The following is a 20,058-nucleotide window of genomic DNA, read 5'->3' on the forward strand; positions in this document are numbered from 1 at the left end:
GATGAACTTGACCGCTTTTCTCTTTCTGGGATTGTAGACTTGTGTCACATACGAGGGGAGGGGGCCTTCAGATCTGTGCCCTTTCCCAGTTCTGCCCCACCGTGAGGATTTCACACGCCCCACAAGCTACAAACAGGATATAAATATATAAATAAGAACTTTTAATTTTGTTTTGGTAATCACAGATGATTTGATTATCCTGAGGGTAAAAGTCTACCGTAAAGTGTTTTCTATTTGTTTTTTTACTTAACAGTATTTGTTTATCAGATGATCACCTTTTTTAGTGTGTGTGACAAAGAATAAAATATTCATTACAAACTCATTATAGAAGTCCCTGGAACAGGAAAGTATTAGTCACTCAGTCATGTCCGACTCTTTGCAATCCCATGAACTGTGACCTGCCAGGCTCCTCTTTCCATGGAATTCTCCAGACAAGAATACTGGAGTGGGTTACTGTTCCCTTTTCCAGGAGAATCTTCCTGACTCAGGCATTAAACCCAGGTCTCCTGCATTAAGGCAGACTCTTTACCACCTGAGCCACCAGGTGGAAGCCTGGTGGAAGCCTCCGGAATAGGAAGATGGTATCTTACCTTCCTGAGAATAAAATGGGAAAGTTGTGGGTGTAGAAAAGTGTGTCTTTCTTTTTGCCTGTCTTTCCCTCTTTATGCCGGGAGAGTAGACGTCCAGAGAGGCAGCTGAAGGACAGGGTGGCCCCAGAACTCTGGCCTGGACTCTGCTGACATACCTCCCGGCCACCCCGCAGCTGACCCACACTGCTCGTGCGGCTGGGACTTCCATTCCTGCCGCTTCCTCCACTTCTGTCATTTGATATGCTTGGGCCTTCCCACCCCTGCCCATGATTACTTGCCCTTTGTCTCCACCTGGGACTCAGGCCCAGGGAGAGGGTTTTAAGACCTGTTGTCCAGACACTTCCATGCACAGACTCTCCCCAACCACCTTTGGGTCCAGTGTAGGCTCTGCTGCAGGTGCCCACATCTTCACTCTGGGGGTGACGAGTGAAGCCACTGGGGAGCCTGACTAGGTGGGACCAGAAGTGCAGTGGCTTGGTTGCAGGGGTGCAGTCTTATGGAGGTTGGAATTAAGCCAGAGAGGGGAGGCTGACCGGCATGTGTCCTTCTGATCTTTCTGGACTTTCTGCCACCTAGTGCTGCCCTTCTTCTGCTTCCCTGTCCTCCCTGCTGATCTGTTCCAGACCCCCTCCCAGAGCCTGCCTCCTTCCTAACATTGCCTCTAAAATGGCCTCTTAGGTGCTGCAGGAACCCCTGGACGTGGACACCATCCAGCGAGAGCTTCTCCATGAGCTGGACCAGGTGCACCTGGAGGCTCTGCAGCTGCAGAAGCAGGTGGCCGAGCTGGAGAAGCATCTCGGGTCAGCTCGGAAGGAAAGTGGGGGTGCTGCCAGCAGGCAGCAGCCAAAGGCCTCAGATACTGCAGCTGTTGGAGGAGAGGTGGGTGCCCTGTGGTGCTTGGCATCCTGTGCGGGACTGGTCTGGGGTGTGGTCTTGGCCAGTGGGGAGCCCGCCTCACCCTCCCTCTTCTTCCTTGGCTGGGCTGGCCTTGTCTGGGCTGTTCCCTGCAGATGCCGTAAAGGGCTGCCACCCCGCCCTTGTCCTGCAGGTCGCTGAGATCCCTCATGTAAAACTATGTAGGGTGCCTACACACGTGAAGGGGGCCATTCCATGTCCTCTAGAACAGGAGGCCTTGACCATGTGCTTCAAGGGCCTGGGGAGCCCTGAAATGGATATAACAAGGTGACTTTTCCTTCCAGAGGACCCCCAGGGGTGGACCCTGTGGATCTCATAAGCTTCTCAGAGTGTTTGAGATACTGCCTGGAGCATTGGCCACCAGGCCACCTAGTGTCCTGGTTCTGGTCAGGCCCTTGGCACCCCGTCCCCCTCCAGTTCCATGGTTGGGTTTAGGCCAAGGTCCCAAGCCAGGGCATGAGTTCTACCACAGCACGTTTCCCCTACATGCCTACCAGACAGGCTACTTGCCCGCTTCCTGAATGCCGTTACAGAAATGCTGCAAAGACTGGCTTTTGTCACAGGCATCATGTGACACACCTCCTGAGATCTGTCAGTTACCTGCAATCACAGATGGTGACCTGCAGTTACCTGTGATTGTGATTGCAGCAGTGACCTGCAGTTACCTGTTTCCTGCAGTGACCTGCAGTTACCTGTGTTACCTATGTCTGCAGATGGGTTAGTCATAGGCAGAAGGTTTTAGGGACAATAAAATGATGTCTGGAAGGTGCTGAGAGTGCCCAGGCAGAAACAGCATTGACTGCATTCCCCACCCACCCCACCCCCTGCTGAGTGGCTCTTATCCCACCGACCAAGCTATGAGAGTGACACAGGGACACAGGAGGGACCCACCTCCAGGACCTACTATCAGGGGCTCTGAAGGGCCTCGAAGGGAGAATATGCAGCCCAGGACGCTGTCTGACCCAGTGAACACAAGGGAGGCCGCTGTGCCTTGGCAGGGGCAAACATGTGAGGAGTGTCTTTAGGGGCTGGTGAGGGGGAGGCTGAGGGAGTCTGAGCTGTGGGGCACAGGAAGTGGAAAGTGAACCCTCTGTGCCATCGGTAGGTGGGTGCCGTCCCCAGGAGCCTCAGACATCTCCACAGTCCTGTATCTCAGGAGTCAAGTCCAGAGGCTCTGGACCCAGCTGGGCAGCAGTTGCCAGCTATGTGTCTGCTCTCCTGCCATGGCCACAGCTGTTCCAGGTGTTGCCAGGGGCTTGCTGCAGCCCCAGTGGCCCTCATAGCTCCCTTGTTAGCAGCCCTCACATAACTCACTGACCCCACCTGTTTTGAGCGAAAGAGGAAGAAACCCTGCAAATGAGTGGAAATTAAAGTTAAAGTACTTATCCCTCTGCAGACATCCTGGGATCTGAAGCAACTTGAGGCCCACGGCTGTTCTCCCAGGGTGGGTGTTGAGTGAGCTCTCTGGGTCTTGTAGTTTCTGCACAGCTGTCAGGGTCCCACCTCCTTCCAGGTCTAGGTGTCCCTTGACCTTGGTGAGGTCACTCCTAGGGTGAGAAATTGGAGGCACAGGAAACCCTTGGCCCAGACCAGGCCCACCCAATCCAGGCTCCACTCATAATTGCCCAGCTGTGTTTTGGGTGCCCAGAGAAGAGGTTGTGGGCACCAGGCTTCCGAGACTGGGGGAAACGGTGGTGGGGAGGGCTGAGGTACCTCTGGGGCACAGATTGGGCTTGGAGTCACCAGGTTAAACTCGTGGGTTACTTTGAAGAGAGGGGTGTTCGCACATCCTGGCTCCATCCACTGGGAGCCAAGGAACAGTGGCTCCCCAGGGTGGGTGAGCACACAGCCAGTGCCTAGATCCCATTCCTGAACTACCTGCTCTGTAGAGAAGAACCAGGGTAAGAGGCCGATTCCACCACTGCAGAGACATGACAAGGGGGTAGGAGCCAGCATAAAGGGCTCCCACTGACCAGATGCAGACTAGTCAATCATGAAGTCACAGTTATAATTTGCCTACTAAAACAGGGAGTTGCATTCATGCTGATGCAAATAAGCTGACAAGGAAAGGAAGGAGAGAGGGAAACTCTTACTTAGAACATCAACCTGCAATGACCTGCAGTAGGATGTTAAGGGAATGACACCATGGGAAGGTCATCAGTGGATGCTGAAATTCTGGACAAGCTGTTTATGAGAAATCTCCCCACAAGTTCTTATTGTGAAGGGAAGACAGTAACCTTCCAGTGCAGCAGCCCATGGACACCACTTCCGAGGGATCAGCTTCCGTTACCGACACTGGGACAGACGGACATCGTGGGCCAATGGACGGGAGAGGGACAGCCTCGCTCCTGACTCCAAGTATGAGATCTTGGACAAATCCTGACCGAGGGACACTAAACATCAGCCTGTCCTGTTGAGAGCATTCTGCTGAGGACTGAGGAGACCCAGCACATGGAAGACGTGTGGGATCATGGACCCAAGGCAGGAGAAACAGGCCATAAAGGATGTCTGGCGAGCTGATGGAGGTGCCTGTGGACTGTGCGTTAGGTCATAATGCCATGGCCCTGTGAAATTTCTGCCATGTTCCTGTAGAGGAGGACCAAGCCTAGAGAAAGGATGGCCTAGCCGGTCCCGCACCCCCTCAACCTTTGCACCCCTAGAGGCTGTGCATCTTTCGAGACGGGTTGGGTCAGCCATCTGGGCAGGTTTCTTAACTGATTACTAAGAGAATGCCCCTATTTTTAGAAAGTACAAAATGACGTATCAGGGCATAAAGGGGTGCAATGTCTCCAACTCACCCTCAGATGGTTCAGAGAGAGATATGTGCGGAGAGGGGAGGAAGCACCAGCAGTGAGACAGGGGCATGAGGCCTCAGGCCACCCTGCAGCTTCTCCCTGGGGATGAGATTCTGCCCCATCAAGACCAGACCCCCAACCCAGAAGGGACCTGCAGACCACGGAGCTCCCCTCAGGCTGCATGGTCACACTTCCCTGTTTCTCTGTTCACCCAGGCCCCTCCCTCCCTTGGGCCCCTCTGCCCAGACCCCAGACAAGACGCCTACTGGAAGTCTCCCGGCTTCGACCACTAGGGGACAGTGCTGGCTGCTGGCGCTGCTCTCCCTCCCACTGGCTCTGACTGGAAGTTTGGGAGCCTGCCCCCAGGGAGCCCACACTGCTTCTCCCTGGTCCTCAGCCTCCCCACAGGGCTTCTGGGGGGAGCCCAGACACTCTCTTCCTGGGGAACAGTCATTAGGATGCCTCAAGCTTCCCCTCTGCTGTGTGGATTCTGGCCAAGATGCTGGGACTTGCACCCGAGCAAGGTGGGGGCAGGTGGGACGTGGCCGTCACAGGGTGGGACCTTGGCCCCTGAATGTAGCAGTGCAGAAGCTCTTAGGTATTTCAGGTCATTATTAGCACTGTGTCACTGTGGGGTGAGGCTGTAGAGTCATCAAAATAAGCTTCATCTTACCAGGAACTGAGCTTAAGAGCGGGGCACTCTGCTGCAGTCCCCCGCTCATCGCGTACAATCACTGTGTGAAAGAACATTGACCATTCAAGATCAGGACTCCCCAGCCCTGAGCCCTGCCACGTCCTGGGCAGCGTTGGTTCCTCGGCTCAGGCCAGGGGTCGTCTTTGCTGGGCAGGTGATGGGGGTAGGTGGGTGGGCGGGGTGCTGCTTTTGAAGAGATTTTTAAATTTCTAAGTGTTCTGAGGTTTGGAAAGTTTCTGTTTTCGGGATTTTACTTTAGATAACACAAGATAATCCTACAGCATATCCCTGTAGAGGGGGACCAAGCCTGGAGAATTGGCCAGGCTGGTCCCCCAACCCCAGAGCTGCACCCCTGGAGGCTGTGCGACTTTCCAGAGGGGTCGTCATGTCCGCCATCTGGGGCCTGTGCAGCCCTGTGTGTGAGTTCACACTCCAGGTTTCCCACCAGTCCCGGTCCTGTGCCCTTGAGAGGCCCTGCGCCAAGGCCTTTCCCTGACGTCCCCTTTGCCATCTCACCTCCATATGCCCCCTTCACGCCATATGCCAGGCATGTGCTGTGCAGTCACCGTGGCTCCAAGGCCATAGGAGGGCACAGGTGCATGCCAGCCCTGGAAAGGCACACCAGGAAACGGCCAGGACAGGGTGTGCTGGTCCATTCCAGGGACACAGAGCAGGTTCCTCATTCTGGCGCCAGTTCGCCTGGCTAGGTTAGCAGTGCAGCTTTTCATAGGTGTTGGCAATAGCCATGCCTAAGTAGGCCACCTGCTTCCCTCGGGGCCTTGGACACCACTGGCTCTTCCTGGGCCCCTGCCCGGCACAAAGGCAGCCACACACATTCTCCTTTTTCCCTTTCTCTTTTCCCCCTCTAGGTGGGACAGCATGTGCGTATAAGAGCCACACGGTTGGACCGTGGGATAGCGAGAAATGGGACAGCTGGGCCAGTGGTAGAATGGAGGGCTGTATGGTGCCGCCTGGGCAAGGGGGCTCAGACCTTGAGTGTTGCCCCGGGGCTACCTCCCAGCCCAGAAGATGAGACCCCAAGCAGCCACTGCTCCTTCCTTTGGCCTCCTTTGCTTTCTCTCTGCACTCTCATTAGGGTCAGGACAGTGGGAAAGCTGGGCCAGCCTGTGATGTTTGAGGGAAGTCTGAAGGACAGGTGGAGAAAATGTCTGAGTTAGGAGTCTGGACAGATGAAGTCAGAGAGGAGGCAGGGGAAACAACGTGCTGAGTGAGTGAGGGCAGAGGAGGCACTGGAGAGGGGCCCAGCCGCGCAGATGTCCAGGGCTGGAGAAAGAGTAACCGAGGCTGGGTTCCCGTCACAGGCCTCACTTCAGTTCTCCGCCGGCCCCCTTCCACACCAGACACCCAGCCTATGACAAAGGTGCCAGCAGAGGAGGTGGTGATCACATGTGTAGCCCTCATGGGTCCCAGGCCTGGGCTGCTTCCTCATTGTCTTCCCTGGAAAGACACAAAGGCGGTGGCGGTGAGGGGGCGCAGGAGCCACAGAGTAAGCAAGGGCAGGCAAGCCTTGGCCTGGAAGCTTTGAGGACCTTCATCACATACTTCCCGCCGTCCCCCCATTCCACCCCCCCACCCCCCGGCAATGAGAGCGAAGGCTGCTGTGGATGCGTCATGTTGGAGGGACGTCACCCAGTGGTGTGGGTTCTGGGACAGTTGGTTAGGCAGTGGCTCCCTCTGTCCGCACCCTCACTCCCACTTCCTCCTCCCCCCCCACCAACCCCAGGCTCATTTGATGTCTCTGCCGTGTGGGTTTGTTCACAGGTTCCTGCAGACGGGGGACCCGTGGGGAAGGAGGACCGTGGGACGCAGCCCCTGCAGGTCCTGTCTGTACCCCGACTCCAGAGGAAGCTCAAGGAGGCTGCCAGGAAGATCCTGCGGCTGCGCCTGGAGAAGGAGCAGCTCCTGGAGCTGGGGAACCGGCTGCGAGCGGAGCTGGGGCACCTCACCGGTGGGTCATTCCCCCCGACTCCACCCCTGCTCTGGGGATGGAGGTGCAGGGTGCAGGGGAGGGCTGGCCTAAGGAGGGCTGGGTGGAGGGGGGAGGCCCAGCCCAGGCTGGGGTTGGGGACAGAGGGAGAACAGACAGGACTCAGCTTGATCTCTGTGGTGGGAGTCCCGTGAACCCACCCCTCTGGCAGCATTTTGTGAGAAAAATGCCACAGGTTAGCGAAGCAGCTGGTGTTTCTATGTGGCTTTGTGGTGGCAGCAAAGGCTGCCGTGTTCCCAGGCCATTCCCAGGCTTGGCCTCCTCAGGATAAAGGCGGCAGTGTGTGCAGCAAGGCCAAGGCCTGGACCGTGGGCTGCAGACGCCCAGGCTGCCCGTCATGGGGGTCTTGGGTGCTGGTTCCTGAGAAAGGGACCCATGGGCCGGGCCTGAGGTCCCACGGTTAACCCACTAGAGCTGCTAGATGTTGGGCCTCTCCCAGCATCTCGGCGCACCAGCCTCCCTGCTTTTAAGCCCCTTGGTTTTCCTGCAGCTAAGGCATCGGCCCCTTTCTTGCAGCCTCCCCCTCACCTTCTGTGGCTCCTGCCTCTGTCCTTTTCCAGCCACAGCTTTGAGTAACTGTGATGATCTCCAAATCTGGGGTCTTTGGGATTTCACCCTGTTGTTGATGTGAAACTAAGCCACCCCTCTCTCCATGACAGCTCACCTACTTTAGGAGCAAGGTCCCTGACTTGCATTTCCTATTGGAGGCAGAGTGCCCCAGCATGCCTGTAAAGAGCTCAGAGCAACAGGGTATCCACAAAATGTTTCTCTTGACTAAGGAGAGCCCTGGCTTCCCTCCTGGGTCCTTCTCACCCCCAACCACTGCAGTGTCCAGAAAGCACTTCCCACTGAAGGGGAGGAGACAGGACAGAACATCCACGCTGGTCTCTCCCCAGCACATACCTGCATGAATGAGAATAGTTGTTTTGAATATATTACTATTTAGCCTTAATATGTTGACTCCTGAAATTACCAAGTGATGGGAAGTGGGACTCAGGAGCACAAAGGAGACAGTGGAACTGAGGGGACAGGGTGTGGAAGACCATGGCGGAGCAGACAAATCACTTGTGTTTTCAGCAGACATCTTGCTGAGTGGCTGCTATGTGCCAGGCGCCCGGGATACAGAGGTAAACCAAACCATCCATGTAAAATGATCCCCAGTTATACTTGTAGACCGCTGTACACATCCACCTTTTGTGGGTAGGGGACCTGGGCGAGACTTAAACTCAGAGGCTTTGTCCTTCTAAGAACCGACCCCTGATAGAAGGGCGAGCAGTGCTCAGTGTATTTCTAGATGTCATCAGTGTGCAAGCAGCAACAGTGGGCATCTTTCACGGGAGTTGTCTTCTTCCCTTGGAACCCGTTTGACAAAGCCCTCCTTCCATTCAGTCCTCCTTCTGTTCCACAAGTTGAAGGGGAAGGTTTGGCTTTGCTTGTTCCTTAGGGGCACTTCTGGGCCATCTTCTGCCAAGTTCACTAAAAACCCTGTTTTTACTTTAAAAGGCCATGCCGTGTACTCGTGCTCCCCGCCCCACACGCCTGTCATTTCATGGCCTTCAGCACTTATGGCTCCATTTCTTAATTCCACTCTGTTCCCTCCCACATCTGAACCTTGCTTCTCCTTGACCTTGGCCTCTGTGCCAAGCCCTGCCACTGCTCAGGTGCCCTCCCAGCCCCCGAGGCTTCCAGAGGGAGGCACAGCCATGCCTCCCTCCCCCTCTGACCTTTTATTCAAGTGAACCTGTCTTTCCCCTCATGGTGAATTCCTTGTCTAATCAGCTGATCTCACAGCCAAATATGTGTCATTCACCTATCTCTCTATCCAGCATCCACTCACTGACACATTCACACGTCTCTCAACCCATCTACCCCTCATCCATCCATCTGCCCACCTGTCCAACGAAGGAGCAGATCCTCCATTGCCGGACCTGCCCTCCTGTGCCTCCCAGTGTCAGAGAAAGCTACACATCCCTAGCAGCCAAGTTTGCAGCCTTCTCTGAAAGTTAGAGAGACCTCGGCAGTAGAGCCTTCCATGCCTGGTGTTTTCATTAGTGGTAGGCTTTTAGTAATCTCTTCTGGTTTTCTTCTCTGGTGATATGTCTGTATCGATTTTCTGCCTCTTCTTGGATCAATTCTGGACATGTGCATTTTGCTGGAAATCTCCCCGAAGTCCCTAGTCTTTCTAGTGCTACTATAGAGCAGCACATGGTGGCCTGTAACTGTTTTCATCTGCATCTCTGGTTATCGCTCCTTCATTTCCTAAGACTTCTGTATGTGTAGGGATGTGGGATTCTGCTCCAACCGCCCTTTTCCCCATTCGCTGTGCACACTGGCTCAGTTCATTATTTAGGCTTCCCTAAATAATGGTAAAAAAAAGTCTAAAACCACCTAGAAGTGGGAAAGGCAAAAACAACAGAGTTGACGTCGTCACATCCTAAAACATCTGTAAGGAAAAGACATCGTACACAAAGATAAGAGACAAATAACAGATGGGAAAAATATTTGCAACATACCTGACAGATAGAATCAGTACCCAACTTGGGCATCCACTGATGGCAAGCAAAGTGCTGGATGGAGCGTCTAGGAGAAAATCCCCAGAAGTGACAAGGGTGTGGATGCCACATGCCTCTGCAGGAGTCTGAAGAGGGCAAGTAAGTCAGCGTCGAGTTTACGCCCAGACTAAAAAGTCTCATCGCAAGAGCTGTCATTGGTGAAGCCTTTCAGAGGGCAGTTTGCCTGCATCTCACAACTTTTAAAATTATCATACCCTTTGAATATGCAAATCTTCCCCTAGAGATCTTTTTAAAATATTTTCTCACAAATCTGAAAAAGATGCATATGCAAGGATGTTTGGCAGTGTTTTTTGTTACGTAAGAAAGCAATTGGGAAGGTCTAGGGGTCCATCTTTGGGACATTGGAATCGGACCATGGCTGCTGCTTTAACCCTCAAGGGCATGTGGGGTGGACTTCCCTGCTGGTCCCGTCCCCCTGCCAATACGGGGGGCATGGATTCAATCCCTGGCCCGAGAAGACTTCACATGCCACGAGGCATCTAAGCCCCTGCCACACAAATCTTGAACCCGCACTCTGGAGCCCATGAACCACAACTTCTGAGCCCACACACCGTAACTGCTGAAGCCCATGCATCCTAGAGCCTGTGCTCCATAAGAGAAACCACTGCAGTAAGCCTGCACATTGCAGCAAGAGAAAGTCCACTCACAGCAACAAAGACCCAGCACAGCCAAAAATAAGTAAGCAAATTTTTAAAAAGAGAGCGTGTGGGCTGCTTGCATGCCCACGGGTCTCCCACATTCCCATTGGGCACCATCTCTGCATGGTACTTCTCAAATGAGAGAGACAGCCCGTTTTCCCCCTTCAGCTCCAGTCCACTGTGGATAATTATTTTGTCAAGTACAATAAAATGTGGCCCTTCCAAATTACTTCAAAACTCCTCACTTTGTGTTGTTTCCTCACAGACTTGGACACTCTAAGGACCAGGCTCAGCCTGCTGCCCACATGATGTGTGTGCCAGCCCAGACATGTCAGCCTATGAGAAGAGCGGCCTGCAGAACAGTGTGCTCTGAGGCCCAGGTGAACATACACAGCGTGTGTGCCCGCATGCACACAGAGGGTAGGCTGGAAGGAAGCACCTCCATCCTAACACTTTGAGGAGGATAGTAGATGAGAGGAGAAGGGTGAGGGGTTTGCTCTGTGAACCTGTGCATCGTGGTGGTTTGTAAGAATGCCCAGTACAGGGCTTCCCTGGTGGTCCAGTGGTTAAGAATCCGCCTTGCAATGCAGAGGACACAGGTTTGATCCCAGTCTGGGAGGATCCCACATGGCCCGGGGCAACTAAGCCCTTGCGCAACTTCTGAGCCTGTGCTTTGGAGCCACAACTCCTGAGCCCATGTGCATTAACTACTGAGCCCACGTGCTCTAGAGCCCATGTTCCACAAGAGAAGCCACCACAATGAGAAGACTGAGCATAGCAACTAGAGAGTAGCCCCCAAACTCTCCACAACTAGAAAAAGCCCGCATGAAGCAATGAAGACCCGGAGCAGCCAAATTAATTAATTTAAAAAAGAAAAAAACTATTTTAAGAATGCCCAGCACACTCCATTAGTTCCCTTTTGGGAAGGCCACCCTCCCCAATACCATGTGGCAATAGGTTTCTGCTCTCCCACATAGGGAGACAGCAAAAGTTGTGACCAAGACTGGTCTGTCTGCATGTTTTTTTACAAAGCTGATTTATCCAGGTCATCAGTCATGTGACTGTTGTCACTAAGTGGTACAGAGTGACCAACTGTGACAGAAGTGTGTTATGTACCATCCAGCCAAGGCAGAGCTATGCCCACTTGGGCTCCCTCTGGTTCCAGCACCACTGGGCAGGGTCAGCCCCAGGGCTTGTCCTCACCTGTCCGCCTCTGGGAAAGAACTTCATCTCCCAGGGAGCTAGCGGAGCCGCCCCTTCACTTACCCTGGTTTCATCCTGCATCCCCCACAGCCTGGGGTCAGGCTCCTGTCCCAGCCACATCCCCCCTTCTCCAGTTCAAGGCCTTCAGATCTGCATTTACAAACAAGCAGGCTCATGTGGTTCCGACCTGCACTTTCAGACAGGCAGACTGTGTGATTGGGCATGTGGCCCTGACTCAGAATTTCACTCTCCTACCTAATCTCTAAGTGAGTGGGTGGGTGGCAATGCTGGGGCATCACGTGTCCTCAGGTGCCCCAGCCCCATTTGCACTCCCATCAGCCCAGCTGCAAGTGCTCACCCCTCACCTCTGGGACAGAGGCCATCACACCATCTGCTGGGGGTAAGGCCAGGACCACGACAGATGCCAGTACAGCCTGAGCCGGGCTGCACAATGGAAGATCAGAAAAGGACAGGCCATGAGGCCAGACCGAGTGGACTTCAACTCGGCCCACCTCTCCCCTACTTTGTTCTTCCTCCTGCTGCCAATTCTCCTTTTCCCCAAAATTGGAACAGCCTATGATGTTTTCTTAATCCAGTACACAGCTGGGATTCTTTAGAGTGTTGGTTATCAGGATCTTAACATCTGACAATTTTGGAAGACTTTATTTTGGAGGGCAAGTAGTTTTAGATTCACAGCACAACTGAGCAGAAGACAACAGACTCCCCATACACTCCCTGCCCTGCACACGCACAGCTCCCCTATTATCCACATTTACTTGGTGCGGTTTAGTTGCTAAATCGTGTCCGACTCTTTGCAACCCCATAGACTGTAGCCCGCCAGACTCCTCTCTCCTTGTGATTTCCCAGGCAAGACTACTGTAGTGGATTGCCATTTCCTCCTCCAAGGGATCTTCCTGACCCAGAGATGGAAACCGTCTGCTGCGTTGCAGGCGATCTCCTGCACTGCAAGCATATCCTTTCCCGCTGAGCCCACATCCACTCTAGATGATACATTCGTTGCAATCAGTGAAACTGCTTTGACACAGCATCACCCAGAGTCCTACAGTTTTACATCAGGGTTCACCTTCATGGTTTACGTTCTGTGGGTTTAAACCTTGTGCACTCCTCCTGGTCACCCTCCCTCCCTCCTGACCTCTGAGAACCACTCATCTTTTCCCTGTCTCTGTAGTGTAGTCTTTTCCAGCATGTCATAGAGTGGGGATCACACAATATGTATTCTCTGATATCTAACATTTCTTAAAGGCTCTTCTTTTTTTTTTTCCCCCCTGATTTTGAAAAGGCTATTTGCTCACTATAAAAATTTAAATGAATGCTGAGAGATAGTTAATTTATACTGGAAAGCACAAATTGCCAACTAGAACTTATCTGCATTTTGCTGCCTGTCTGTTGGATTGTTTGTTCTTGCTGTCACATGCACCCTCATGTTGAAACTGAGTGATTCCTGCCTAGCTCTGCACACCCTCCCTCAGGGTCATCACCGAGCTGGCCCCAGAGGAGACTCCACGCACTGGACTGTTTCTATCACATGTCTGTTCAGTGGGCTCCAGCAGACACGCTCCAACCAGCCTCTCAGGAGAATGTGAACCGTTCCTCACCTCCCCCCACCCCCACCCCCACCCCGCCCCGACCCCAGGGAAAGTGCATTTGGGTGTTTTTTTACAATAGTAAAGTGTGTATTTGACCACAGCTTCACAGAAGCTAAAAATTCATTAGAAATCAGTTTTTGCCAGTTTAGTTAGGTAAATTAAGTTCATTGTTTTAATTTGTATTTCTTTACATTTCTGTGTGTGGGTGTGGGTGTTGGCCATTTGTATCTCATTATGTAATTTTTCTGCTGAATTTCTTTTGTGCTCTCCCCCAACTTTCCTGCTGCTGAATCTTTGATTCATCTAGAAATGATTTGGTAAAAAAGAAACAGGTTAGGGATCTAGCTTTATTTTATTTTTTCCTAAGTGGTTAGCTGGTTGACCCAATACTGTTTATTGGGCATACATGCATAAATAGGAAAATACCTCTTTACATTTAGTTTATTAATTATGATTACACATGTGCATCTCCAGTCCTGTAAACGATATTAATTGAGAAGCAGTGATTTTCAGTCACATTTTATGAATTCTTGGTGTGTTTGCCCCTCGCTATCAGCGCCCTGCCACACTCTTCGTCTCCGAACCCCTGGAAGTCCTGGGTCATGCACAGCTTCACTCGTGTGTTCTGAGGGCCTTGGAAGGAAAGGATCTGATATTCAGGGATCTATTCTTTCCTTCAAGAAGGGCCTGTGGGCGGTAAACTTTGTCTTCATAAAATGATTTTATTTTGACCACTTCCTAGAACGATGGCATAGCTGGAAGGGGACTTCTGATTGGCATTTTCTTACAACTTTTTTGTCAGACAGTACCCTGCTAATTTGTGAGAAGCCAGCGTCAGTATGAGCCTCTTCCTCGCAGGTGGCCTCCCTTTCCTCTATGGCTGCTTTAAGATTTTTCTTCCAACCCATTTGTGCTCCTGTTCTATCATCCTGTGTCTACGTGAGGGTTATTCTGCTTTAATTTAACCTGCTCTGGAATAAGTATTTTTATTTATTTATTTATTTTTTACATCTTAAGATTTGTGGTTGGTTGGGTTTTTTGGGTTTTTTCCATTCTTTAAATGTCTCAACTATTTGTCTTTTTTTTTTTTTTAATGATTGTGCTGGGTCTTCGTTTTTGTGCAGGCTTTTCTCTAATTAAAGTACATGGGCTTCTCATTGCTGTGGCTTCTCCTGTTGCAACACACGGGGTCTCGGGCTTCATTCAGTAGTTGCAGCAGGTGGGCTCAGCAGTTGTGGCTCCCAGGATCTAGAGCACAGGCTCAATAGTTGTAGAACTTAGGCTTAGTTAGGCTTCCCAGGTGGCGCAGTGGTAAAGAATCTACCAGTGCAGAAGACACGAGAGGCACAGGTTCGATCCCTGCGTTGGGAAGATCCCCTGGAGTAGGAAATGGCAACCCACTCCAGTATTCTTGCCATGGAAAATTCCACAGAGGAGCCTGGCGGTCGACAGTTCGTGGGGGTCACAAAGAGTCAAACACAACTGAGCGACTGAGGGCACACACACGGACTTAGTTGTTCGCAGCATGTGGCTTCTTTCCGAATCAGGAAAGAACACGTGTCTCCTGCATTGGCAAGCAGATTCTTTACTGCTGAGCCACCAGGGAAGCCCAGTCATTGTTTTTTTAAATACCACGTCTTCCCATTTCTTTGTAATCCCTCCTAGAGCATGTTAAATATGTTTATTAACCTGTGTGTTTTAGAATTTCTTTGCTACCTTCCAGGGGGTTTCCTCAAAGATGACTGCTTGGAGTCAATGGGTGGTTTTCTATGTCTTTATCAGAAGTTTCCATTTTATTTTTATTCATTCCTTTCCTTGGGTTTATTTTATTGTTCTTTCCCTGATTTCTTACGCATTTATTTTATCCTTTCTTGTTTAGTAATTGCATAGTTTTAAGATGTGAATTTCCTTTCTGAGTATCGATTTTGCCATGTCCCAGGGTTTTGCTTTTTTTTAAATTTGGCTGCACTGGGGCTTAGTTGTGGCACGAGGGATCTTTAGTTGCTGCATGAGGGATCTAACCTGGGCCCCCTGCATTGGGAACACAGAGTCTTAACCACTGAATCACCAGGGAAGTCCCACCCCAGAGGTTTTGAGGGATAATATTATCAGGATGATTAGTTGCTAGATATTCTACCACTACAGACTCAGGTTTTCTATTTCACTCAAGTTGATTAGGAGTATTCACCTAAAAAACAAAAGGCCAGTTATTTTTCCAGAAGAATGAGTTTATTTGGAAACAACAAAGAACTGCAGTTTGGGACATGCAATTATGGTGAACCACATGCAAATCCAGTAAAAAACCAGAGAGAACTTGAGTTTTCTCTCAAGTAAAATAGGAGTAATACAAGAACTACTGTAGGGGATAATGAGGCCCTGAGCCCCAATAACCTTTTCTGTTACAGACTTTATACGTTGAAGTGCTTACTTGGGGAGGGCATTTGAGGGAATCTATTTGAATCTTGATGGGAGGATTTTGCCAGTATCAGTTGGACAGTTTGCCCATAAGGAAGGTGGTAGCTGATTCAATAGAGACAAATAATCAGTGTTTCCAGAAGCAGCTCCAGTACTATCAGAGACAGAGCAAATAAAAGAAGTCAAAGGATGGTTTAATTCACCTGATTGATTATTTTTGTGGCAACTGTCAAATTTTAGAACTGTCTTGCCCTTTTTGGGAGAAAGAAATTCCAGCATGATACTTTTCCAAGAATCCGTGGCCTTATAAATTAATAGGGGCTGAGGAGCTAAGGAGAAAAGGGTGTGTACCTCTTAAAGGGTCTAAGCAAAAGAGAAGAGGTTCAGAAACAGGACCCTATTGAGGTTCACTAGAGACCCCCACTATTTGGACCATTTTAGTTGTTTTTTTTTTTTTATAGTGGTGGGGCTGCAACACCGAGAGTGTGATCTAGGGCCTGTAAAGACAGAGATTTGTTCGCAGTCTGGAGAGTGGTTTCTCCAAGTTGATTCAAGGAGAGGATTGAGAGAGCCTCAGTCATTCCTCAGAGCCCCTCACAGGGAGTTAAGAGCATGTTTGAGAGGCTGGTTAGAGGGCTAAAGATGCCCAAAACACTTACACTTTTAGCAGTCTTTTTCCAGTGTCCTGGCTGTTTGCAGTAATAGCAGAGACTAGAAGGGTTTTGTTAAGGCGCCTTCATTTTCAGGAATTAAAGATTAAGAATTTAGTGGTCTTGACTCACCTAGGATTCGAGTCAGCTGATTTGCCAAGTTAACTAAATCTAGAGTGGACATATGGAGAAGGCAATGGCACCCCACTCCAGTACTCTTGTCTGGAAAATCCCATGGACAGAGGAGCCTGGTACGCTGCAGTCCATGAGGTCGCTAAGAGTCGGACACATCTGAGTGACTTCACTTTCACTTTTCACTTTGATGCGCTGGAGAAGGAAATGGCAACCCACTCCAGTGTTCTTGCCTAGAGAATCCCAGGGACGGGGGAGCCTGGTGGGCTGCCGTCTATGGGGTCGCACAGAGTCGGACACGACTGAAGTGACTTAGCAGTAGCAGCAGAGTGGACATAATCTCTCATTCCACCCTTGTCCTTCTAACTAAAAGAGAATGATCCTGGTTCAGCCCAGTAGTAAGTGAGGCGACAAGGGCTATCCAAGTGATTTCAACATCTGAAGGAAGACCAGCATTTTTTTAAAGACAATTTGAAGTCAATTAAATAGTCACAAACAGATTCATCAGAATTTTGTGTGCAAACCTGAATTTAGTTCCCATCAACAGGCTTGGGAAAGGCAATTGTTAACTGCTGGTGGGGGTTTTCAGCAAACGTTCTGACCTCTTAACAGAAGCTGTGGTGGTTTAGTCATTAAGTCATGTCTGATTCGTGTAACCCCATGGACTGTAGCCCTCCAGGTTTCTCTGTCCATGGGATTTCCCAGGCAAGAATATTGGAGTGGGTTGCCATTTCCTTCTTCAGGGGATCTTCCCCCGAACCAGGGATCAAACCTGTGTCTCCTGCACTGCAGGCAGATTCTTTTACTAGAAGCTAGGAGTTTGTTTTTCTAAAGGCCCTCCAGGGTGATTCCTTCAGCCTAATTTCATTCAGTGTTTGGCTTGCCTCTCAAAAAGATTGTGAACTAACTGATATAAATCTGAGAAACCAGACTGGTAGGTTTGAATAGCTATGCTAAATTCTTCAGCAAATCTACCAAGGTCCTCAGTTACTTTTGGAAACTTTTAACTGTGTGTGGCAATTCAGCCTTTGTCAAGGAAACATAAGTAATGGGTCTTACTTACTTACATAAGTAATGGGTCTATTTGGACCCTCAGAAGATTGCTCTATATTTTTTTATTTAATTAATTAATTTATTTGTGCCAGATCTAAGGTCTTTGATTTTCATTGTAGTATGTGAGACTTTAGTTGTGTTATTCAGACTGTTAGTTGCTACATGCAAATTCTTAGTTGCAGAGTGTGGAATCTAGTTCCCTGACCAGGCATGGTGCCTGGGCCCCCTGCATTGGGAGTGTGAGGTCTTACCACTGGACCACCTGGGAAGTCCCAGAAGTTTTCCCTTTAAAGGGCAGTTTCTGATAGAGGGTGGCAGAGACTGAGACAAAGAAGCAAGGGGAGGGGGAGTGGGGGGATGAATGAGCTGATACCAGGGACAAAGAAGTGGGGGGGATGAGCCTGAGGCTTCATAGCCATTTTGTCTTTGTTTGCCTCAGACGGTATAATTATTGTATTTGTAGAGAGACAATTTTAAATTCCTGATAATGTTTGGAAGCCTCCAAATAGCAATCAACAGAGGCACCCAATTTAATTTTGATGATTTCAGAGTCATGGCTGCTGTCTAATAGTTTTAAGAAAGGTAAGCTTGGGGAGTCTGAAAGTTCTCCGTAATGGCCAGTGATGTTCTAAATTACTTTTGGTTAAAATTTGTCCATTTCTTTAGAAACATGCATGAGAAGGGATTGTGGTTTTTTAAACATAAAATCAGACAGGGTCTTTGAATGTGGGGCGCCCTCAAGACATTTTAGATAACTGGGATCCTGTTTTCTGGAGGGTTTTTTTTTTTTTCTTTTTTTTTCCTCTAAAGCGGAGAGGGCAATTCTTAAACAGCCTGCAGGCCAAATAGCAGTACAGTTCCTGCTGGAACAGCCTGATCCCAAAACAATCAGACCAAAGGCTGAATGGCACAGTTCCAAATAGGAACAGCCCAGTTCCAAAAGGAATTGGACCGAAGGCCAGCACAGTTCCAGTTGGGACAGCCTGATTTCAAGGAAGGCCGAAGTGCTGAATGAGTGCTCACAGACAAAGCAAAGCCTTAACAAAAAGGGTGAAGCCTTTAAACATATCCCAGATAAAGCCTTTGAGAGTTCTAAATGCACTAAGAGCAGAGCTCCAATCCAGGAGAAAATCCAATCCAGGAGAAAACCTTCCCCTTAAACTCCAGGGGTGACTAGAAAAACAGTGAGCCCCGTGGACTTGGTGAGTACCACACCCTTTTGCTCACCAGCCCCAAGATTGTCAGGAGTCTGCTCTGGATCTTGGTAGGACCTCCAGTGTTAACCTAAAACTTATTTTTTATCAGCAAAATGAGTTTATTCAGGAGCAACAAAGAATTCCAATTTGGGACATACGACTGTGGTGAACCACATGCAAGTCAGTGAGTTCAGTCTCAGTTGTATCCAACTCTTTGCGACCCCATGAATCGCAACACGCCAGGCTTCCCTGTCCATCACCAACTCCCAGAGCTTCCTCAAACTCATGTCTGTCGAGTCGGTGATGCCATCCAACCATATCATCCTCTGTCATCCCCTTCTCTTCTTGCCTTCAATCTTTCCCAGCATCAGGATCTTTTCCAGTGAGTCAGTTCTTCACATCAGGTGGCCAAAGTATTGGAGCTTCATCTACAGCATCAGTCCTTCCAGTGAATATTCAGGACTGATTTCCTTTAGGATGGATTGGTTGAATCTCCTTGCTGTCCAAGGGACTCTGAAGAGTCTTCTCCAACACCACAGTTCAAAAGCATCAATTCTTTGGCACTCAGCTTTCTTTATAGTCCAACTCTCACATCCATACATGACTACTGGAAAAGCCCTAGCTTTGACTAGACGGATCTATGTTGGCAAAGTAATGTCTCTACTTTTTATTTTGTTTACTTTTTTTATGTCTCTCCTTTTTAATATGCCATCTAGGTTGGTCATAGCTTTTCTTCCAAGGAGTAAGCGTCTTTTAATTTCATGTCTGCAATCACCATCTGCAGTGATTCTGGAGCCCAAGAAAATAATGTCTGTCACTGTTCCCATTGTTTCCCCATCTATTTGCCATGAAGTGATGGGACTGAATGCCATGATCTTTGTTTTTTGAATGTTGAGTTTTAAGCCAGCTTTTTTACTCTCCTCTTTCACTTTCATCAAGAGGCTCTTTAGTTTCTCTTCACTTTCTGCCATAAGGATGGTGTCATCTGCATCTCTGAGGTTATTGATATTTCTCCCTGCAATCTTGATTCCAGCTTGTGCTTCATCCTGTCCAGCATTTCGCATGATATACTGTGCATATAGGTTAAATAAGCAAAGTGACAATATACAGCCTTGATGTACTCCATTCCCAATTTGGAACCAGTCTGTTGTTCCATGTTCAGTTCTAACTGTTGCTTCTTGACCTGCATAGTCCTGTAAAGCAAATAGTCCAAGTCTGATTCTAACTTGCTTCTTAACATGCAAGTCAGATAAAGCAAAAGAGAGGAAACCTTTTTATAGAGGAGTAGGGGACTGTGTGGGGAGCTGTTACAGAGTCCTTTGGAGGAAACTGGGAGTTCAGAGTGTAGTGATTTTTCATTTGCTGAGCTGTAGTGACCTCTCATCGTCTGGGCTGCCATCAGGCTAAGAGAGTGTCTTCCTCCTCCTTGAGGCAGTAAGGCAGTGTCACTTCCGTCCGGAGATCCAAAGTCGTCTCTTCTGTCAAGATCTGTACTTACATGAGTGAGGTATGCGTAGGGGCTCCGCTTCTGGCCTCCTAACTCCCATCTTAGTGAGTTACCCTTGGTTAATTTTCGCAAGAGAGAGTTT

The 20,058-nt window shown here is 49.7% G+C and overlaps 1 protein-coding gene across 12 annotated transcripts in view; it reads left to right on the plus strand.

Moving 5' to 3' along the window:
• CCDC57 (coiled-coil domain containing 57) overlaps nt 1–20,058 on the plus strand; it is a 114,561-nt gene that overhangs the window by 53,820 nt on the left and 40,683 nt on the right. For 3 of the 12 annotated variants that reach the window (XR_006341360.1, XM_043905139.1, XM_043905140.1), the window contains exons 14-15: nt 1,269–1,469; nt 6,777–6,963. Coding sequence is in view for 6 of the 12 variants with exons in the window: in XM_043905139.1 (XP_043761074.1) it covers nt 1,269–1,469; nt 6,777–6,963 (388 nt within the window). In the remaining 6 variants the exon portion in view is untranslated. The other 9 variants (XR_006341355.1, XR_006341356.1, XR_006341359.1 and 6 more) reach the window with 7 other exon arrangements.

The sequence above is a fragment of the Cervus elaphus genome, chromosome 5 (genome assembly GCF_910594005.1).
Source record: "Cervus elaphus chromosome 5, mCerEla1.1, whole genome shotgun sequence".
Classification (NCBI taxonomy): domain Eukaryota; kingdom Metazoa; phylum Chordata; class Mammalia; order Artiodactyla; family Cervidae; genus Cervus; species Cervus elaphus.